This window comes from Chiloscyllium plagiosum, unplaced genomic scaffold, assembly GCF_037043375.1.
Source record: "Chiloscyllium plagiosum isolate Xiang-an unplaced genomic scaffold, Cpla_swu_hap1 HiC_scaffold_31, whole genome shotgun sequence".
Classification (NCBI taxonomy): Eukaryota; Metazoa; Chordata; class Chondrichthyes; order Orectolobiformes; family Hemiscylliidae; genus Chiloscyllium; species Chiloscyllium plagiosum.
Genome location: NW_028270169.1, coordinates 45711052 through 45730735, shown reverse-complemented (window position 1 = coordinate 45730735; position 19684 = coordinate 45711052). Strand labels below are relative to the sequence as shown.

Genomic DNA, 19684 nt, shown 5'->3' with positions numbered 1-19684 from the left:
ATAGAAACCAATGAGGGGGAAAGAGAAGTGAAAACACCTGAGCATTTTTATTGGAATAAAGTAGACCACAAAAGTTGCAGTGTTGATAGTTTAGAAGAAGCACCGGAAAGATGGATATGGGAAAACAAGATCAACCAGTGAGTTTGTTGAAGTGGTAAAGGAAAGCACAGTAGAAGCTAAAAAGCTGCAAAGATTGTATAACCTGGTCAGTGGTTGGTTTAGAAAGAAGTGCCAGATCTCTTTAAAGAATTTAGTTGCATGGGTAAGGTTTACTCATACCAGGAGGAACAGGGAAACAAATTTAGGATTTTAAGAGATAGTGGAGCAATTCAACCTTTGGTGAGAGATGAAGAGAAATGTAATTCAGAAGGAGTATTGCCAGAAAATGTGGTAATATGTGGAATTCATAGTGAGGAGAGCATTGTTCCATTGTATAAACGTGAGTTTGGAGAATCTGGTGAAAAGTGGTGGGAAGAGTAATAGAGAAATTCTTTGTTCCAGAAATACAGTTTCTCCTTGGTAATGATACAGCTGAATCACAGTGAGAGTGATGTTAACTGTAGTTGAAAAGCCAGTGGAAAAATCAGGCAACTGATGTGTTACAGAAAGTATATCCTGATTTTTGCTGACTGTGTGGCAACAAGGTTGTAAAACTACAGGTGGAAACAGCAGGAGAAATTAAAGATTAAAGATAAGGAAGTTGAAGTTTCTGATGTTTGATCAACTGGTTGAGAGAAAAAAAAGAAGACCAGATACTTTTAGTTCGGAGAAATTAGCCCCAGAGGTTCAACAGAGGTCAAAACTGTAGCCATTGTTTCAAAATGCATACACAGAAAAATCTGAATGTATCCCAGAATGTTACTATCTTAACAATGATGTCTTGATCAGGAAGTGGAGGTCATCACATATTAAGGTGGATGAAAAATGGACAGAAGTTCATCAAGTTGTATTACTGGTGGGTTGTAGAAAGGAAGTTTTGCGGATAGCATACGAATTACCAGTAGGAGGTTATTTGGAAGTAAGGAAAACTTGAGCCAAAATACAAACATTTTTATTGGCCTGGACTGCATACGAATGTGGTTGAGTTCTGCCATGTGTCAGGTAATTGGAGAACCTTGGCAGTGAAAAATAAAACAACCTTGTGCCCATTCCCACATTTGAGGAACCTCTTTAATTGATGGCGTAGAACCCCTACCTAAAACAAGAAGTGGGAATCAGTATTTATTGACTACAATGGATACGTCTACCAGATTTCCAGAAGCCATTCCACTACACAGTTTCATGGCTAAAAGGATTACAGAAGAGTTGCTTTTTTTTTTAACAAGATGCAGACTACCCACAAAAATACAATCAGATCAAGGATCAAACTTTACATCAAAATTATTCAAGAAAGTTATGGATAGTATAGGAATAAAGCAATTCAAATCCACCACATATGTCATCCAGAATCACAGGGAGAATTAGAATGGTGGCATCAAACTTTGAATACCATGTTGAGAGCTTATAATCAAGACTGTTGAGTATTGGGATATAAGAATTCTATTTCGCAATAGGGATGCACTAATGAATCAATGAACTACGTTCAGTCCATTTGAATTAGGTTTTGGGCATGTGAGAGGACTGCTGAAATTATCAGGGAAAAAAATTGTAAGTCAGAGTTCAGAGACCACCTATTTGGACTATGTCAAATTTTAGATAAAGATTAAATAGAGTGGATGAGTTAGCTAGATTGCATTTGAAAGTAGCACAGTATGTGATAAAGCAGACAAGAAACCAAAAATTTTCAATTTTGCTAGTGGAGAAAGTGTTAGTAATATTCTCAGTGGTAGGTGAACATTTAAGGGCAAGTTTTGGTAGGCCTTATCAAATTGAAAGGAAACTGAGTGAGGTAAATTATTTAATAAGAATGCCAGATAGGAAGAAATCTGTGTGTCACTTTTGGAATACTGTGTGCAATTCTTGCCATAGGAAGGATGTTGTGAAACTTGAAAAGATTAAGAAAAGATTTAGAAGGATGTTGCCAGGATTGAAGGGTTTGAGCTATTGGGAGAGGCTGAATAGGCTGGTGCATCTGAGGCTGAGGGGTGATCTGACAGAGGTTTACAAAATCATGGGGGGGGGGCATGGTTAGGGTAAATAGACAAAGTACTTTCCCCAGGGTGGGGGAGTCAAAAACTAGACAGCATAGGTTTAAGGTGAGCGGGAAAAGATTTAAAAGGGACCTGAGGGGCAAACGTTTTATGCAGAGGATGGTGTGTGTATGAAATGAGTTGCCAGAGGAAGTGGTAGAGACTGGTACAATTAGAACATTTAAAAGGCATCTGGATGGGTGTATGGATATGAAGGGTTTAGAGGGATATGGGCCCAATTCTGGCAAATGGGACTAAATCAACTTAAGATATCTGGACAACATGGATAAGTTGGATCGAAGGATCTGCTTCCATGCTGTACATCTCTATGATTCATGGATATGCTCAAAAGGTATTTTGATAGGAAAGGAAAACAAAAGGAGAATGTGTTACTGGTTACAAATGTCAAAAACTACACGGCACCAGGTTATAATTCAACAGGTTTATTTGAAAACACAAGCTAGCGGAGTGACACTCCCTCATCCGGTGCAATGAGAGAAGGCACACTGACCACAGAGTTTATAGGCAGAGAGATCAAACATCATACAGTTGGTGAAAATGGAGTGAGTTCACTCTGTGTTGGTGTGCCCTTCTCTCACTACACCTGATGCTGGACGTCACTCCGAGAGCTCGTGATTTCAAATACACCTGGTGTCGTGATTTTTGATTTTGTCCACCCCAGTCCAACACTGGCACCTCCACATCATTATTGGTTACAACCCAGAATGAAGAACCAAGTTCAGATGATTCCAAATTGGACATTCCTCTAATTAAACTGGACAATGTAAAAGTTCTCAAAAACTCGGATAAATTATTGAGTTACCTTCCAGAGGAAATGACCTGGAAGTGTTATTATGGGATGTGTGTTTATGGAATGGTTACTATATTGGAACAGTTACTGTTTAGTAGTAAAATAATCTATTCTTCTGTTAAATTATTCCAATTCTTTGTCTTGCTGTATTTTATCTAGACTGTATGAATAAAGAATGTTTTGCTTCAAGACTGGTAGTTCGACCAATTGAATTGCATCTGGAACACAATGTATGGCACTTATCTTTTAAAATAAGGAAACATTAGAGTCTAGGGTGTCTTCTTAATATATTTTGAGGTCTGGAATATTTTGAGGTTATGGTCTGGACCATAACAACCTTATTCCCTGAGCTTATCATTGTCAAATGAAACACAATCATATACCGGGCCCATCAAAACAAAGATGGTGAGAATTGTTAATGTCCCGCTTACAGCAGTACCACCTAAGTGAAACTATCTCTCTTGACCTGATTGAAGATTTCCACACTTAGACCTTGAAACATGGCCACGTGTATGATTCAGATTTAATGTGTTACTGGGTGAGCAGGCACATGGTGAATATGGCATTCATGTCGTATGGTGCAGTAAGCATAATGTCCATTCCCTTATTGGATAGTTGCTGACAAACATGACAAGTTGCCTGGCTTTACCTCTGTGCTAAAAGGAGAAGAAAGACATAAATACTGTGAGCCTCTAAGCTCTGACTGGGGCGGTGTTGTGCAAAAAGGCAAAGTAAAGTGGAAATGTTGTGAGCATCAAAGTAAGCGCAAGGTGAGTGAGCACTAAGAGCTTGAGATGCACCCTGGTCCAATCCATGCAGTGGGTTCAAGTTCTGTGTGCAGCATGTCCTGGCTGCACCATTACAACAAATAGTGTCAGTGCACTCCAAAGTACAGTAGTAAAGTGGAGAACTGTATTCCAAGTGAGTCAAAGATGCATCATCATGTGTGCAAACTGGCCCTTTGGCCCAACAAGTCCACACCAACCCTCCGAAGAGTAACCCATCCAGACCCATTCCTCCTATTTACTCCTGACTAACGCACCTAACACTATGGGCAATTTAGCGTGGCCAATTCACCTGACCTGCACATCTTTGATTTGTGAGAAGAAACCGGAGCACCCGGAGGATACCCGTGCAGATACGGGGAGAATATGCACACTCCACACAGTTACTTGAGGTGGGAAACAAACCCAGGTCCCTGGCACTCTAAGGCAGCAGTGCTAACCACTGAGCTACTGTGTTGCCTCACGGTGATGAAATCCTGGAGGAGTGAGCGGTGAGATGGAACTACCAGCTACCAGTGCTGACTTTCACGAAGTCAATTGTTGCTTTCTAATTTCTATCTGGAGTATGGGAGAATAGGGAAAATGCAGGTCAGCATAGCGAGATTTGGTACTAATGGTAATACAAGCAAGTAGGCCTCTCATTGCTCACAAGCAAGATTCTTGTCTCATTGTTAAATACCTGGTTGACAATTACACTTTTTCTCCTTGACTGGAGGTTGACTAATGTGGTGCCACTGTTTAAGAAAGGTGATAAGGACAAGCCAGGGAGCTATAGACCAGTGAGCCTGATGTCGATGGTGGACAAGTTGTTGGAGGGAATCCTGAGGGACAGATGTACATGGATTTGGAAAGGCAAGGACTAATTAGGGATAGTCAACATGGCTCTATGTGTGGGAAATCATCTCTCACAAACTTGATTGAGTTTTTTGAAGAAGTAACAAAGAGGATTGATGAGGGAAGAACGGTAGATAAAGGCAAATAGCATGCTGGCCTTCATAACAAGAGGGATTGAGTATAGAAGCAAAGAGGTTCTTCTGCAGCTGTACAGGGCCCTGGTAAGACCACACCTGGAGTACTGTGTGCAGTTCTGGTCTCCAAATTTGAGGAAAGACATTCTGGCTATTGAGGGAGTGCAGCACGAGGTTCACGAGGTCAATTCCTGGAATGGCAGGATTACCTTACACTGAAAGACTGGAGCGTCTGGGCTTGTATACCCTTGAGTTTAGAAGACTGAGAGGGGATCTGATTGAGACATATAAGATTATTAAAGGATTTGACACTCTGGAGGCAGGAAACATGTTTCCGCTGATCGGTGAGTGCCAAACCAGAGGACACACCTTAAAAATACGGGGTAGACCATTTAGGACAGAGATGAGGAGAAACTTCTTCACCCAGAGAGTGGTGGCTGTGTGGAACGCTCTGCCCCAGAGGGCAGTGGAGGCCCAGTCTCTGGATTCATTTAAGAAAGAGTTGGATAGAGCTCTCAAGGATTGTGGAATCATGGGTTATGGAGATAAGGCAGGAACAGGATACTGATTAAGGATGATCAGCCATGATCATATTGAATGGTGGTGCAGGCTCGAAGGGCAGAATGTCCTACTCCTGCACCTATTGTCTATTGTCTATAGATGTGATCTACATGGACTCCAGTAAGGTGTTCGACAAGGTTTCCCATGGGAGACTGGGAGAACTCGCCATTTGGATATAGAACTGTCTCAAAGGTAGAAGACAGAACGTGGTTGTAGAGGGTTGTTTTTCAAATTGGAGGCCTGTGATCAGTGGAGTGCCACAAGGATCGATGCTGGGTCCACTATTTTTTGTCATTTATAGAAATGATTTAGATGTGAGCATAAGAGGTATAGTTAGTAAGTTTGCTGATGACACCAAAATTGGAGTTGTAGTGGACAGCGAAGAGGGTTACGTCAGAGTACAACTGGATCTTGATCAGATGGGCTAATGAGAAGTGGCAGATGGAGTTAAATTTAGATAAATGTGAGGTGCTGCATTTTGGGAAAGCAAATCTTAGCAGGACTTATGGTAAGGTCCTAGGGACTGTTGCTGAACAAAGAGACCTTGGAGTGCAGGTGCATAACTCCTTGAAAGTGGAGTCGCAGGTAGATAGGATAATGAAGAAAGTGTTTGGTATGCTTTCCTTTATTGGTCAGATTATTGAGTACAGGAGTTGGGAGGTCATGTTGCGGCTGTACAAGACATTGGTTAGGCCACTGTTGGAATATTGCGTACAATTCTGGTCTCCTTCCTATCGGAAAGATGTTGTGAAACTTGAAAGGGTTCAGAAAAGATTTACAAGGATGTTGCCAGGGTTGGAGGATTTGAGCTAGAGGGAGAGGTTGAATAGGCTAGGGCTGTTTTCCGTGGAGCGTCAGAGGCTGAGGGGTGACCTTATAGAGGTTTATAAAATCATGAGGGGCACAGATAGGATAAATAGACAAAGTCTTTTCCCTGGGATCGGGGAGTCCAGAACTAGAAGGCATAGGTTTAGGGTGAGAGGGGGAAGATATAAAAGAGACCTAAGGGGCAACTTTTTCACTCAGAGGGTGGTGCGTGTATGGAATGAGCTACCAGAGGAAGTGGGGGAGGCTGGTACAATTGCAAAATTTAAAAGGCAACTGGATGGGTATGTGAATAGGAAGGGTTTGGAGGGATATGGGCCGGCTGCTGCCAGGTGGGACTAGATTGGGTTGGGATACCTGGTCGGTATGGACGAGTTGGACTGAAGAGTCTGTTTCCGTGCTGTACATCTCTAAGACTCCTTGATTTCGAGAATCTTATTTTTCCGCATTTTACATATTTTCTCAGTTGACTTGGTATTGTCCACATCATTCAGCAGCTGGGAAGATTTAGCCCATTGTTTCAATCTTCAAATATGCCTGTGGGTTCAAACAGTAGCCAATACAACACCTTTGTTCAAGCAGAGGAAGAAGAATAACCTGAACAACTGTAGGCCCGTTCAACAAATATCAGCTCTCAAGCAAACTCCTGTCCTGAAAACATAAGTACTGTGCAATATGTTGTACTTGTTTTCATTATTGATCTTAAGTAACTAAAATAATTTTCTATTTTGTTCTTCATTCCGTGATCAAGAAGTACAAACAGCAGAAGAAAAATATCTGTACAATGTTTTCAAGAAAACGGGTACCCAATAAACACAATCTGCCGATTCCTCTGAAACAAACCCAAACAAGCAGACACAACGCAACCAAAAACTATAGCCACATTACCTTACATCAAAGACATATCAGAAATGACTTCCAGACTACTCAGACCCCTTGGCATCATGGTAGCCCAGAAATCTACCAACACACTTAGACAGTGATTAATGAACCTAAAAGATCCATTGGATACTACCAGCAAAACTTACGTCATTTACAAAATATCATGCAAGAACTGTAAAAATGTTGGACACACAAGCAGGAAACTTGCCACCAGGATACATGAACACCAACTAGCCTCCAAAAGACACGACCCACTATCACAAGTATCCATACATACAAACAAAAAAAGACACCACTTTGACTGGGACAACACATACCTCCTAGGACAGGCGAATCAAAGACATGCACAAGAACTCTTAAAGGCATGGCATTGTAAACAGAACTCCATCAATAAACACATCAACTTAGATCCCATCTACCTTCCCTTGAAAAAAAGAACTGGAAATGCCATCACCCACCTTGCCCACATTAAGAAACTAAAACCTACATATAGAGAGGCATGACGTACCACCAGCATTTCACCGACTCTCACTGGTGACAAAACATCTGAAAACAAATCTCCCAGCTCAGCAAGCTAATTTACATACTTAAGTCACTTAGTTTCAAGAACAATGGGGGAGAAGCAAGAAGTATCAGACTTGTTAGTAATGTCCACATGAAGAGAATAAATAAAAGAGGATGATAAACTATACCAAGTTTCTGTTTAAAGGCTGGATTGACTTTGTCATTAAAAAAAACTTCAAACAAAAATTGAAATTGCTGGACGAACTCAGCAGGTCTGGCAGTGTCTGAGAAGAGAAAAGAGTTAATGTTTCGAGTCTAATTACCCTTCTTCAGAACTTTAAAAATCTTCTGTTTTTCTATTTATCTGCATGCGTATCTTCTAATTCCAGTTCTTTATTGTATTTTGAAACATGTCAGAACAATTCAGCTATCATACTGTGCGTATGGTGTGTTGTACTTTAAAAATATTGAGGCATAGAAAGCCAGTCATTTCCTTTTGATTTCCTGATGATTTTTCAAGAGGGGCCATAATTTAAAACTACCTACCAACTTCAATAAATTTCTCACCAATAGAAAATACTTGAGAATTTTGGAAGCTATGATAGTCAAATATATTAGAACAACATAGTTTGGGCGATCCCTATACTATGATATTCTCACATCTTGCATTCTACAATATTAGATATATTTTACAAGTTTAAGTTTGCAGTTTTATATATGTCAAATAAGTAAATTCAGCCTCCTCTGGATGCTGCACTATTATCTTAAAAGTATCAAAGAAAATATGCAGGTACGCAATTCTGAGGTTAAAAAAACTCACCTTGAACATAGTTGTTCCAGGTTCACGTCCACTCAGCACATTTCCCTCCATGATCTGTGCAATTCTTGTATCTGCTACTCTCATGAAGTCACTGACTAGATCAGTGACATCCACTGACCAGTCAGGTCCTAACATGGTGATCACCTGATCAGTGCCCTCTGAGGACGTTGTGTGGAATTGAGTGAACACTCGCACCAATGCATGTTGGTACTGCAAAGTGCAGCCTCGTGTTTTGCTTCGCTCTTCCTCATCATCATCTTCACTGTCACGGGTGGGTCTGAAAAATAGAATACATGTACATCAAAGCAAATGTTAAATTAACATATGTATTGAAATTTGCAAAGAATCTTTACTACTATATGAAAGGCCGTTTGGCATCACCTCCAGCTACTCTGACTATGCAATGTTTGGCTAAGCCGAAAATAAGATATTTCAGCAGCATCAGCCAAACAACTGGATATGCAAATGGCCAAAATGTTTTGAGACTACAGGCTTTCTCTCAAGATTTCTGCCAAAGTCGTTCTAAAGACAACTGTTGAGAGTCACATGGCTTTATACCTTAAGTGATTTGCAAATCAAAGTTCTAGCTGCTGTGGAGAACTGCCTAGCCTCAGATCCATGCTTCTCTCCAAAGCCTACAGAGTCCCTGGAACTCACCACCATGTAGGGATTACAAATCTTGAATTGTATCGCAACATATGATGGTGGTAACATTCCCAAACATTTATACATGTGTATGCCAGCAAATTATAGGCATTTTTCTCCCCTACCTAGTTGCTTGTCTCTAAGGGCTATACTCCAAAACTGTCATGCAAGTGAATTGAGGAGGCACTACATCAATTTTCTCTCTCTATTTGCAAAAGCCTATTGTCCCTTCTTAGGAACTATATAATTTGTAACTTTATGGTACAAGCAGGGAGATCATATTCTACAGTTAAGAAAACTGAAATACATTTATCTGTAAATTAAAAAAAAAATCAAAAAAATAAAAATTTTAAATGAAAGAGGGAGAATTTCACCTGTATGGGAAAGCACTGAGGCCAGAAAACCTACTCTTGAGTTGTGTAACGAGGAGCAACTGTGACAACAGGCACAAGGAAAAGGAGAAAAGGCTGCATTAGCTATTAGCTAGGTGTAGAAGGGTATGTGTTCAAGTCCCACTCCAGAAATTAGGGCCATCTTATACAATATGCAGTGTTACGCCTCACCAGGGTAGTATTCTGGAAATCAAGCCCTGCTATTCCTGGAGTTGCATGAAAAATTAGATTTTTAAAAATTCAGAGAGTTCCCCATTCTATCTGTCTTTTAGACTCAGGTTTTCAGACATATCAACCAAGTTTCTGTACCTAACAAGAATTCATATTTATTTTAAATAAATAGATTCTAATTGCAGGGAAACAATTACGATCCATCGACATATAACTCTACTAGTTAAAACCTTAACCCTCTCATAAACTCCTCCTACACATGCATATAGACAGATACAGACAAACAAAAACATGGGTGTTATGGGTGGAGGAAAAGTCTGGAAAAGCAGTTCATTGGTCCCTGTCTTCAGGGTTCTCTGAGATGATCTTTTTGGTTTGCCAGGAAACTGTTCCTTCATTTTTCTTTTCCAGCTCTTTTCACTTATTTGCAGGAGGCACAGGGCAACTGGTTCAGATTTACAAAATCTCAGCTTCCAACAACCGATGAAAGGAAATAAAACCTGACTTTCTTCAGGCTTGAGGTTTTTTTCCTGCAAAGAAAAGGAACAGTTCCTATCCCGTCAAAGATTGATGGCCTCACTCTTAAACTTCCATACCTTCAAACTTTTCAGCTACCTTAGAGCCAATTATTTTGTTGTTGGCAGACAGAAAGGCTCCGTCATCAAATAACAAGTAATCAGTTAATCATATCACAGCTACTTGTTACCAGCTAAAGATCCACTTGTACACATGGCTTGGCACCAGCTCATTTGTAACTAGACATTCCCCACTGCTTGAAAAAATGGCTGTGAAAATAGTACCTACAATGAGCGTCAGGTAACTTGCTTTTAAAATCAATCCTTTCCATCATCCTTGGTTTTTAAAACAGTCCTTTTCCCATTTCAATCCACAATCAAAACTGGAGAAAATTAAAAGATATGGTCTTTACATGGGGGAGTACTGTCATGGGGGAATGGATGTATTTTGGACGGGATGTTAAAATAAGGCTCTATCTGCTCTGTTGACAGTTGAAAATCATTTCTCTCTTTTGAGATGGGTAACATCACTGGATTTCTTCTCTTGATCTCACCTGGATGCTAAACTCTCGTCAGCCCCACATTTAATGGTGACCCACTGCTCCATTCGCCCGAGCACTTCGGCTGCCCCGCCAACTTACCCTTTGATAAGATATTAAAACGAAGCTCCATCCGCCCTGTTGGGTTACTTACATAGGAGAATGGGGGCATGTTCTACAGTGTTGTAGCCAACATTTATCCCTCCAGCAACATCACAAAAACAGATTATTTGGTCATTGTCAGGCTGTTTTTTGTGGTAACTTGCTTTGCAAATTAATGTTCAAATTTTTTACATTATCACAGTGATTATGCACATAAATAATAATTAACAGTAAAGCTGTTGTGGTTCTGTTCGCCGAGCTGGAAGTTTTTGTTGCAAACGTTTCGTCCCCTGGCTAGGCGACATCATCAGTGCTTGGGAGCCTCCTGCGAAGCGCTTCTTTGATGTTTCCTCCGGTGTTTATAGTGGTCTGTCCCTGCCGCTTCCGGTTGTCAGTTTCAGCTGTCCGCTGTAGTGGTTGGTATATTGGGTCCACGTCGATGTGTTTGTTGATGGAGTTTGTGGATGAATGCCATGCCTCTAGGAATTCCCTTGGCTGTTCGCCGCCTGGCTTGCCCTATGATAGTAGTGTTGTCCCAGTCGAATTCATGTTGCTTGTTGTCTGCGTGTGTGGCTACTAAGGATAGCTGGTCGTGTCGTTTCGTGGCTAGTTGATGTTCATGTATGCAGATTGTTAGCTGTCTTCCTGTTTGTCCTATATAGTGTTTTGTGCAGTCCTTGCATGGTATTTTGTATACTACATTAGTTTTGCTCATGTTGGGTATAGGGTCCTTCGTTCTGGTGAGTTGTTGTCTGAGCGTGGCTGTTGGTTTGTGTGCCGTTATGAGTCCTAGGGGTCGCAGTTGTCTGGCTGTCAGTTCTGAGATGCTCCTGATGTATGGTAGTGTGGCTAGTCCTTTTGGTTGTGGTATGTCCTCGTTCCGTGGTCTTTCTCTTAGGCATCTGTTGATGAAGTTGCGCGGGTATCCGTTTTTGGCGAATACCTTGTATAGGTGTTCCTCTTCTTCTTTTTGCAGTTCTGGTGTACTGCAATGTGTTGTGGCCCTTTTGAATAGTGTCTTGATGCAGCTTCATTTGTGTGTGTTGGGGTGGTTACTTTCATAGTTTAAGACTTGGTCTGTGTGTGTGGCTTTCCTGTATACCCTTGTAGTGAATTCTCCATCCGGTGTTCTCTGTACCATCACGTCTAGGAATGGGAGTTGGCTATCCTTTTCTTCTTCTCTCGTGAATCGGATTCCTGTGAGTGTGGCGTTGATGATCCGGTGTGTTTTTTCTATTTCCATGTTTTTAATGATTACAAACGTGTCATCGACATATCTGACCCAGAGTTTGGGTTGAATTTGTGGTAGGACTGTTTGTTCTAACCTTTGCATAACTGCCTCTGCTATGAGTCCCGAGATTGGTGATCCCATGGGTGTTCCAACAATTTGTTTGTAAATCTGGTTGTTGAATGTGAAGTGTGTTGTGAGGCACAAGTCCAGTAGTTTAAGTATGCCGTCTTTGTTGACAGGTTCAGCGTCCTGTTTTCTGTTCTGTATGTCCAGTAGGTTGGCTATTGATTCTCTGGCTAGGGTTTTGTCAATCGAAGTGAATAGTGCCGTCACGTCGAATGATATCATGGTTTCTTCTCTGTCTATGTGTATATTTCTGATGATGTCCAAGAATTCCTGTGTTGATTGTATAGAGTGTTTGGATCCGCTGACCAGGTGTTTCAGTTTCTGTTGTAGTTCTTTGGCCAGTTTGTATGATGGTGTCCCTGGTAGTGATACTATGGGTCTGAGTGGGATGTCTGGTTTGTGTACTTTAGGTAATCCATAGAATCTGGGGGTGTTTTTGCTTTCCGGTTTCATCCTTTGTAGGTCAGCTCTGGTTATCTGTCCGTTTTTTTGTAGATTCCTTAGTGTGTTATTTATCCTATTGGTGAGTTGTGGTGTGGGGTCAAATTCCTTCATTTGGTAGGTGTTGATATCTGCAAGTAGTTGTTGTGCTTTTTGGATGTAATCAGATTTATCTAGGATGACCGTCATTCTGCCTTTATCTGCTGGTAGTATGATTATGTTCTTATCGTTTCTTAGTGATTTCAGTGCTTCCCTCTCCTTGGTGTTGAGGTTATGTGTTTGTCTTTTCCTTATTATCATAGGTACGACAGTTTGTCTCACTGTTTGTTGTGTCTCTTCTGTCAGTCCATTGTTCCTGAGTGTGCATTCTCATGCTGCTAGGAAGTCTGCTGTCTTGGCGTCCCTGTGGTTGTAGTTGAGTCCCTTGGCCAGTATTGTTTTTTCCGTGTCTGTGAGCTGTCTGTGGGAGAGGTTTTTAACCCAGGTGTGTGTTGTAGTGTCCTCTTTGTTGTGTGTTAGTTTGGCCATTTTTTCTTTTAGTGCCGTTTTTTTGCGGTGTGTTGTCCTGTTCTGTCCTATGGTGACAGCCTATTCTATGGTCCGGATCCATTCACGATTAGTGGTTTTTGAAATTAATGACTTTTGGCGCACAATTTCTTGTTTGTACTTGTGGAGTCGGTTGTGCGCGTCTGTGATCATTACCTGGATCATCCTGAATCCATTCTGCTTGGCTGTTTCCCTGGCTTGTGGGTTGTTGACTGGTGGTCTGTATCTGACACATTGTGGAAGGATTCGATTCTTTCGGCATTCGTGTAGGAACCGGAGTTGTTCGTATGTGGCGCTTAGTCGGTTAGCGCAGGATTCCCATTTCCTGGCTTGTCTCAGCTTCAAAGGCAATTACTTAGTGTTCAAAGTTTGTGCGAAGATTTGTAGCTCGGGTGCTCGTTGTTGTGGTTCTGTTCGCCGAGCTGGAAGTTTTTGTTGCAAACGTTTCGTCCCCTGGCTAGGCGACATCATCAGTGCTTGGGAGCCTCCTGCGAAGCGCTTCTTTGATGTTTCCTCCAGTGTTTATAGTGGTCTGTCCCTGCCGCTTCCGGAGGAAACATCAAAGAAGCGCTTCGCAGGAGGCTCCCAAGCACTGATGATGTCGTCTAGCCAGGGGACGAAACGTTTGCAACAAAAACTTCCAGCTCGGCGAACAGAACCACAACAACGAGCACCCGAGCTACAAATCTTCGCACAAACTTTTAACAGTAAAGCATTTTGGGAAAGTCTAAAGCTATGAAAGTTGGTTAATAATAGCAAATATCAATCTGTCAGGCTCCTGCATAAATTTTCCTCAATAAAAGACAGCCACAATTCCATGGATAAAAAAATCCTTTCCTCAAATTCCCACTAACGTCCCGCTCCTTAAGACTGTTCCCCTGGTTATTGAGCCCCTCTACGAAAGGGAAAAGCTTCCTCCTATCTCTCCTGTACATGCCCCTCATAATTTTGTACACCTCAAACAAATCCACCCTCAATCTTCTCTACTCTAAAGAAAACAACCTCAGCCAGTCTCTTCAATAGCTGTGCTTATATAACATAATTCCTATCTTTAATACATTCTGAAGTGCTTCACAGCTAAGTAATTGCCTTTGAAGTGTAGTCACTTATGTTTAGGCAAAGCGCAGCAGTTTTCACATATAAGGCATAGTAGATAGCAATGAGATAAATAATTGGTTGGTCTTGTTTTTGGAACAATTCCTGATGAAGAGCTTATGCTTGAAACGTCGACTCTCCTGCTCCTCAGGTGCTGCCTGAATGGCTGTGCTTTTCCAGCACCACACTCTTTGACTTCGTTTTTGGAAGTGTTGATTGAGAGATAGTTGTTGGCCAGGAAACCAGGAGAATTCAAGCCACTGCCTAAAGTAAAATTTTCTTAAGTTTTTAGCAATCAGTTACCATCATGACTATTTTTGTGTCCTTTTTAAAGTTATTTTTAACAAGTTTATTTGTTCCTCAGTTCTAAATGGATAAACAAAGAACAAAGAACATTACAGCACAGAAACAAGCCCTTCCGTCCTCCAAGCCTGCGCCGATCCATATCCTCTATTTTTTAAGGATCTGTGTCCCTTTGCTCCCTGGCCGTTCATGTTTCTGTGTTGATACATCTTAAATGATGCTATCGTTCCCGCTCCTACCACCTCCGCTGGAAACGCATTCCAGACACCCACCAACCTCTGCGTAAAGAACTTTCCATGTTTATCTCCCTTAAACTTTTCCCCTCTCACTTTGAACTCATGACCCCTAGTAATTGAGTCCTCCACTCTGGGAAAAAGTTTCTTGCTATCCACCCTGTCTACAACTCTCATGATTTTGTAGGCCTCAGTCAGGCTCCCCTTTCAACCACCTTCTTTCCAATGAACATAATCCTAATCCACTCAACCTGTCCTCATAACTAGCACTCTCCATACCAGGTAACATCCTGATGAACCTGCTCTGCACCCTCTTCAAAGCATTCACATCCTTTGGTAATGTGGTGATCAGAACTGTACGCAGTATTCAAAATGTGGCCGAAGCAAAGTCTTATACAATTGTAACATGACCTGCCCACTCTTGTACTCAATACCCTGTCCGTATGCCTTCTTGACCACTCTGCGTTGCCACTTTCAGGGAACAATGGACCTGAGCATTCAGATCTCTATGTACTTCAATTTTCCTCAGGACTTTTCCATATACTGTATAGTTCGCTCTGGAATTTCCTTTTCCAAACTGCATCACCTCACATTTGTCTGGATTGAATGCCATCTGCCAATTCTCTGCCCAATTCTCCAATCTATCTATATTCTGCTGCATTCTCTGACTGTCTGCTACTCCACCAATCTTAGTGTTATCTGTGAACTTGCTAATGAGGCAATTTACACCTTCCTCTGAATCATTTATGTATATCAAAAACAACAGTGGTCCCAGCACGGATCCCTGTGGGACACACTGGTCACAGGTCTGCATTTTGAGAAGCTCCCTTCCACTACTACTTTCTGTCTCCTGTTGTCCAACCAGTTCTCTATCTATCTAGCTAGAACATCCTGGACCCCATGCGACTTCACGTTCTTCATCAGCCTACCATGGAGAACCTTATCAAACGCCTTACTAAAGTCCATGTACATGATATCTAGGTCCCTTCCCTCATCAATCAATTTTGTCACCTCTTCAAAGAATTCTATTAGGTTTATAAGACATGACCTTCCCTGCACAAAACCATGCTGCCTATCACTGAGAAGCCCATTTTCTTCCAAATGGGTATATATCCTATCCCTTAGTATCTTCTCCAGTAGCTTCCTTACAACTAACATCAGGCTCACAGGTTTGTAATTACTTGAATTATCCCTGCTAGACAGATCAAAAATCTATCTGTGAGGAAGGGTCATTTGACCTGAAAGTTTAAGTCTGATTTCTGTCCACAGAGGTTGCCAGACCTGCTGAGCATTTCCAGCAATTTCTCCGTTTAATGTAGTATTGCTCTCAGGACACTTCTGCATTGTAACAAACACCCAACACATGGATTGGACTAGAATGCACCTCAGGGCTCCTCACTTGCTCTCTTAGTGTTCATTCATTTTGCGCTTATTTCAACACTCAAGAGAATCACTGCCTTGCCTTGCCTCACCTTGTGATTTTGTGCATTGTTGCCTCATTCAGAACTTAAAGGCTCACACTAGTTATGCACTGTATCACTGGTTTGTGCAGACACAAAGTCAGGCAGTTTGCCATATTGTTTTAATAGTAATCCATCAAGGGGTGGACATGTTGTATTACTATTCAATGTCACACTGTAATGTTCAATGTCATATCTCCAGCATTTGCCAGGAACTTATGTTTAAACACATGGCGCTTACGTTAGCCAAATGGCCCCATCTCAAAGTCTAAGAAGTGCAATTCTCAGTGAAGTCTAGGTGGATTGACGTCAGTCAGGGAGTCCCACCATGGTCAGTCAAAGGCAGCATCCAGTCTCAATCCAGAGGTTGAACACGGTCAATGAAACATTCAGGGCAGTCAAGGTCAGGGAACTGTATCACTGGAGTTCTTTGGAGGCGGCGGGGGAGGGGCAGCCCACGTTCAATCCTGTAGGCGAGTAAGTCAGTCAGAGAATTGCACAGAGATCTGGCTGCAGTCTGGTCACGTCATCACTTAGACTCATCCATTAAAGTGGGTCAGCTGCGTGATACATGGTCAAACCCCAAGGTCTGCACAATAAAAGTTAAAGGTTATAAAGGCAACAGTTGTTTTATGGAAGTTGCGAAAGCCAATTGTTGGGGTTGGAAGCAGTATACTGGATGCAGAGGGGGCAATACTTGTAAAGGGAGATAATTCAACACATAAGGGTGGGAGGTGTTAACGCATTGGAGGACGTGGATTATTGCAGGGGGTTAGAAGAGGGCCCAATGATGGCCACAACCACTCTAGCTTGAGCAGGGAGAGCGTGTATCACAATGGGCTACTTTGGAGTGCTGGTGTTAAGGGAGTAATATTGGAAAATTAAGATGCAAATAAAGGAGTTGGGTGAGAAGTTGTGAAAACTCAATATTGATAGGGTCGAGAAGAAGTGCAAGGTAGAAAGGAACATGAAGGTTCAGAGTGCCCTTGAGAACCAGGCTACACACTCTGCCAAGTGCTTCCTGTGCTGTCTTCCATCCTCTTGCGATTTGCAAATGTGCAAGTGAAATGGAAAAGGTCACACCTAGAATGGGCAGAATAAGCAGGTTTATTTGTTTCAGCAGGTGACTTCCATTTTTGAGTGATATAAGGCCTGTCAAGGGTCAATTTCACAATCAGATATTTATGCAGTACAGAATGAAGACTGCTGTAATCATTGCACCTAGCTTGTGAAATATATGCAGGGTCCAACAATGTGGGATACAAATCCTGGTCACAAGCAACCTTGACTATGCCATTAATCAATACTAATAGATCATAGTTATCTCTGTAAGGCAGAAGGAATCACAAATAAACTAAAAGTGTCACATACGGGCCACTATTCAGAAAAAAACCCCACAATCTAAGGTCTCATAGGCTGCATACTGACATGGAGCTGATTTCCTCTCACCTTGAACTGTCTGTTTTCGCCAACCTGCTCTTACAAACAATGACGCTGTTCTTTGGTGATGTGGGGATGGGTGGAGGTTTAGGGGAAAGGGTATCAGTAATCCTCCATGCTTATAATTTCCTACAGTATTTGGGTGACAACATGGCTTCTGTTATATCTATCAGAATTATATATGCTTTTACCTTTACATGGAAGATCGATGTAAAGGCCTTATGTCTCACAATATGGAGGTCTCTGCTAAACTGTCATTTGTGAGTGATGTGAATATTGACTGCTCACATTACTAAAGCCTGTTCAGCTTCTGAAATTCCCCATACAAGTTCATTTCATCCACATCAAGTTATCTTCACTGCGGCCAATGCAATTAAGACACAAGGAAATTGATTCGGAACAGATGCACTAGGAAGCCTTGGAGTAGTATCAACCTCCAGCAGCTTCAAAACAGCCTCCACATCAAGAAATCGCAGGTAAAAGTCCCCTCAGGACATCAGATTCAATGTAATTTCCTACAGGTGAATGACGTGCAGTGTTACGCAGATTTCGGATGTTCTGGGACACTGTCACAGAATTATGTTAATTGGTGGTGTTTGACCTAGACCTGAGGAGGTTAGGTGGCCATCCTATCCCAGTGGCCATCATGGTGGCAATTGCAGTAAACTCTTATCCAATGGGCTGCATTCAAGGATTCACTAGGGATCTCTTAATCCTCAACTTGTAAACGTGTCAAGGCTCTTACCAATGCAGTTTGTGCTAGATCACACTGCTTCGTTTCATTACTCCATGGCAAGGTCAGTGTTATAGCATGAGCAGTAGGCTTTGCTAACATAGTTGTCTTAATCCAGGTGCAGGGTGCTATAGACTTTACACATGTTATGCTGAGAGGGTCATATCATAAAGCAGCTAACTTCATCAACAGAAAAACTTTCCATTCCATCAACACACGTCATTTGTGATAATTAGTATCACATTTAGCAAATCTATGTGAGTGTAGAGCTCCTGTAAACAGGCCTATGATTTGATATGGTACTAAAGGAATGGTGGCCTGTGCACTTGATTCTTAAAGCTTCAGTTAAATGACAGTAGATCATGCATGTGATGATGTTAATTACCAAAATATGTACAAATGTAAACTTGTATTTATAATGAACTGTCATATGTGCCATATTTATATCCTTCGAAGCTTTTCTTTATGGCTTCCCTCTCATTGCACTGTGCATTGAGAAGGGCAGCAGCGCTTGACCTGCTGGATATCTGAGCTTTAAATATTGCACTGGGAATCCCAGGTGATCCAAGTGTGGGTGAATACTTTTAACCATTGTTGAGTGTATAATAGGTCAAGTGGGGTCCCGTGGAAGTGTGGTGCATAAATAATGAGGTGATTTGCAGAGACAAAAACAAAAATTGGTGGAGAAACTCAGGGGGTCTGGCAGCTTCTGGCATTGGGAAGAAAGCAGTTATTATTTTGAGTCTAGTGACTCTTCGTAGGTAGGAAAAAGTGGTATTTATGCTGAAAGTGAAGTTGGGGTGAGAAGAAAGGAAGAGACAGAGTCCAGAGAGCAAGTGAGATATGAATGGGGTAAATAAACAAGGAGATTATGGAAAGCAGGCTAGGGCAGAAGAAAAGTTTAATAAGTGATAATAAGAGCCAAGAATGAGAAAATGAGTTAGCTGTGCTGAATGTTACCTATATAATATGATAATGGAACTAGGCATGTACAGGAATGGGTGACTGTGTGAAAAGGAACCCATGTCATATGACCACGTGTGGTGTCAGTAAAAAAACATGGAAAGATGGAATCAGGTTCTGAAGTTATTGAACTAGGTGTTGAGTCCCAGAGGCTGCAGGATTCCTAAGTGGAAAATGAGATGCTGTTCTTTAAGGTCACTGGAACACTGCAACAGAAATGTTGGCTCGAGAACACAGTGATATGCTGAAATGACAAGCAAGTTGCAGAGAATTGGGTGAGATCATTCACGAGAGCTAACAAAGAAAATGTTCTATGAAACACCCTGAAATGGACACTGGTAATTTTTCATTGAATTACTTTTATGAAAATATCCTTAATACCTCAGTAATAGGTAAAAATCAGATCTAAAACCATTCCCAACAATTCATGTGCATTTATCATTTACTCATTCAATGTAAATGAT

The 19684-nt window shown here is 41.5% G+C and overlaps 1 protein-coding gene across 4 annotated transcripts in view; it reads right to left on the bottom strand.

Annotated features, from left to right (window-relative positions):
* Positions 1–19684, bottom strand: part of tmem132e (transmembrane protein 132E) — a 726703-nt gene that overhangs the window by 85844 nt on the left and 621175 nt on the right. For all 4 annotated transcript variants that reach the window (XM_087977485.1, XM_043718710.2, XM_087977486.1 and 1 more), the window contains one exon: positions 8286–8562. In XM_087977485.1, the coding sequence (XP_087833611.1) occupies positions 8286–8562 (277 nt within the window). The remainder of the gene's footprint in view (positions 1–8285; positions 8563–19684) is intronic.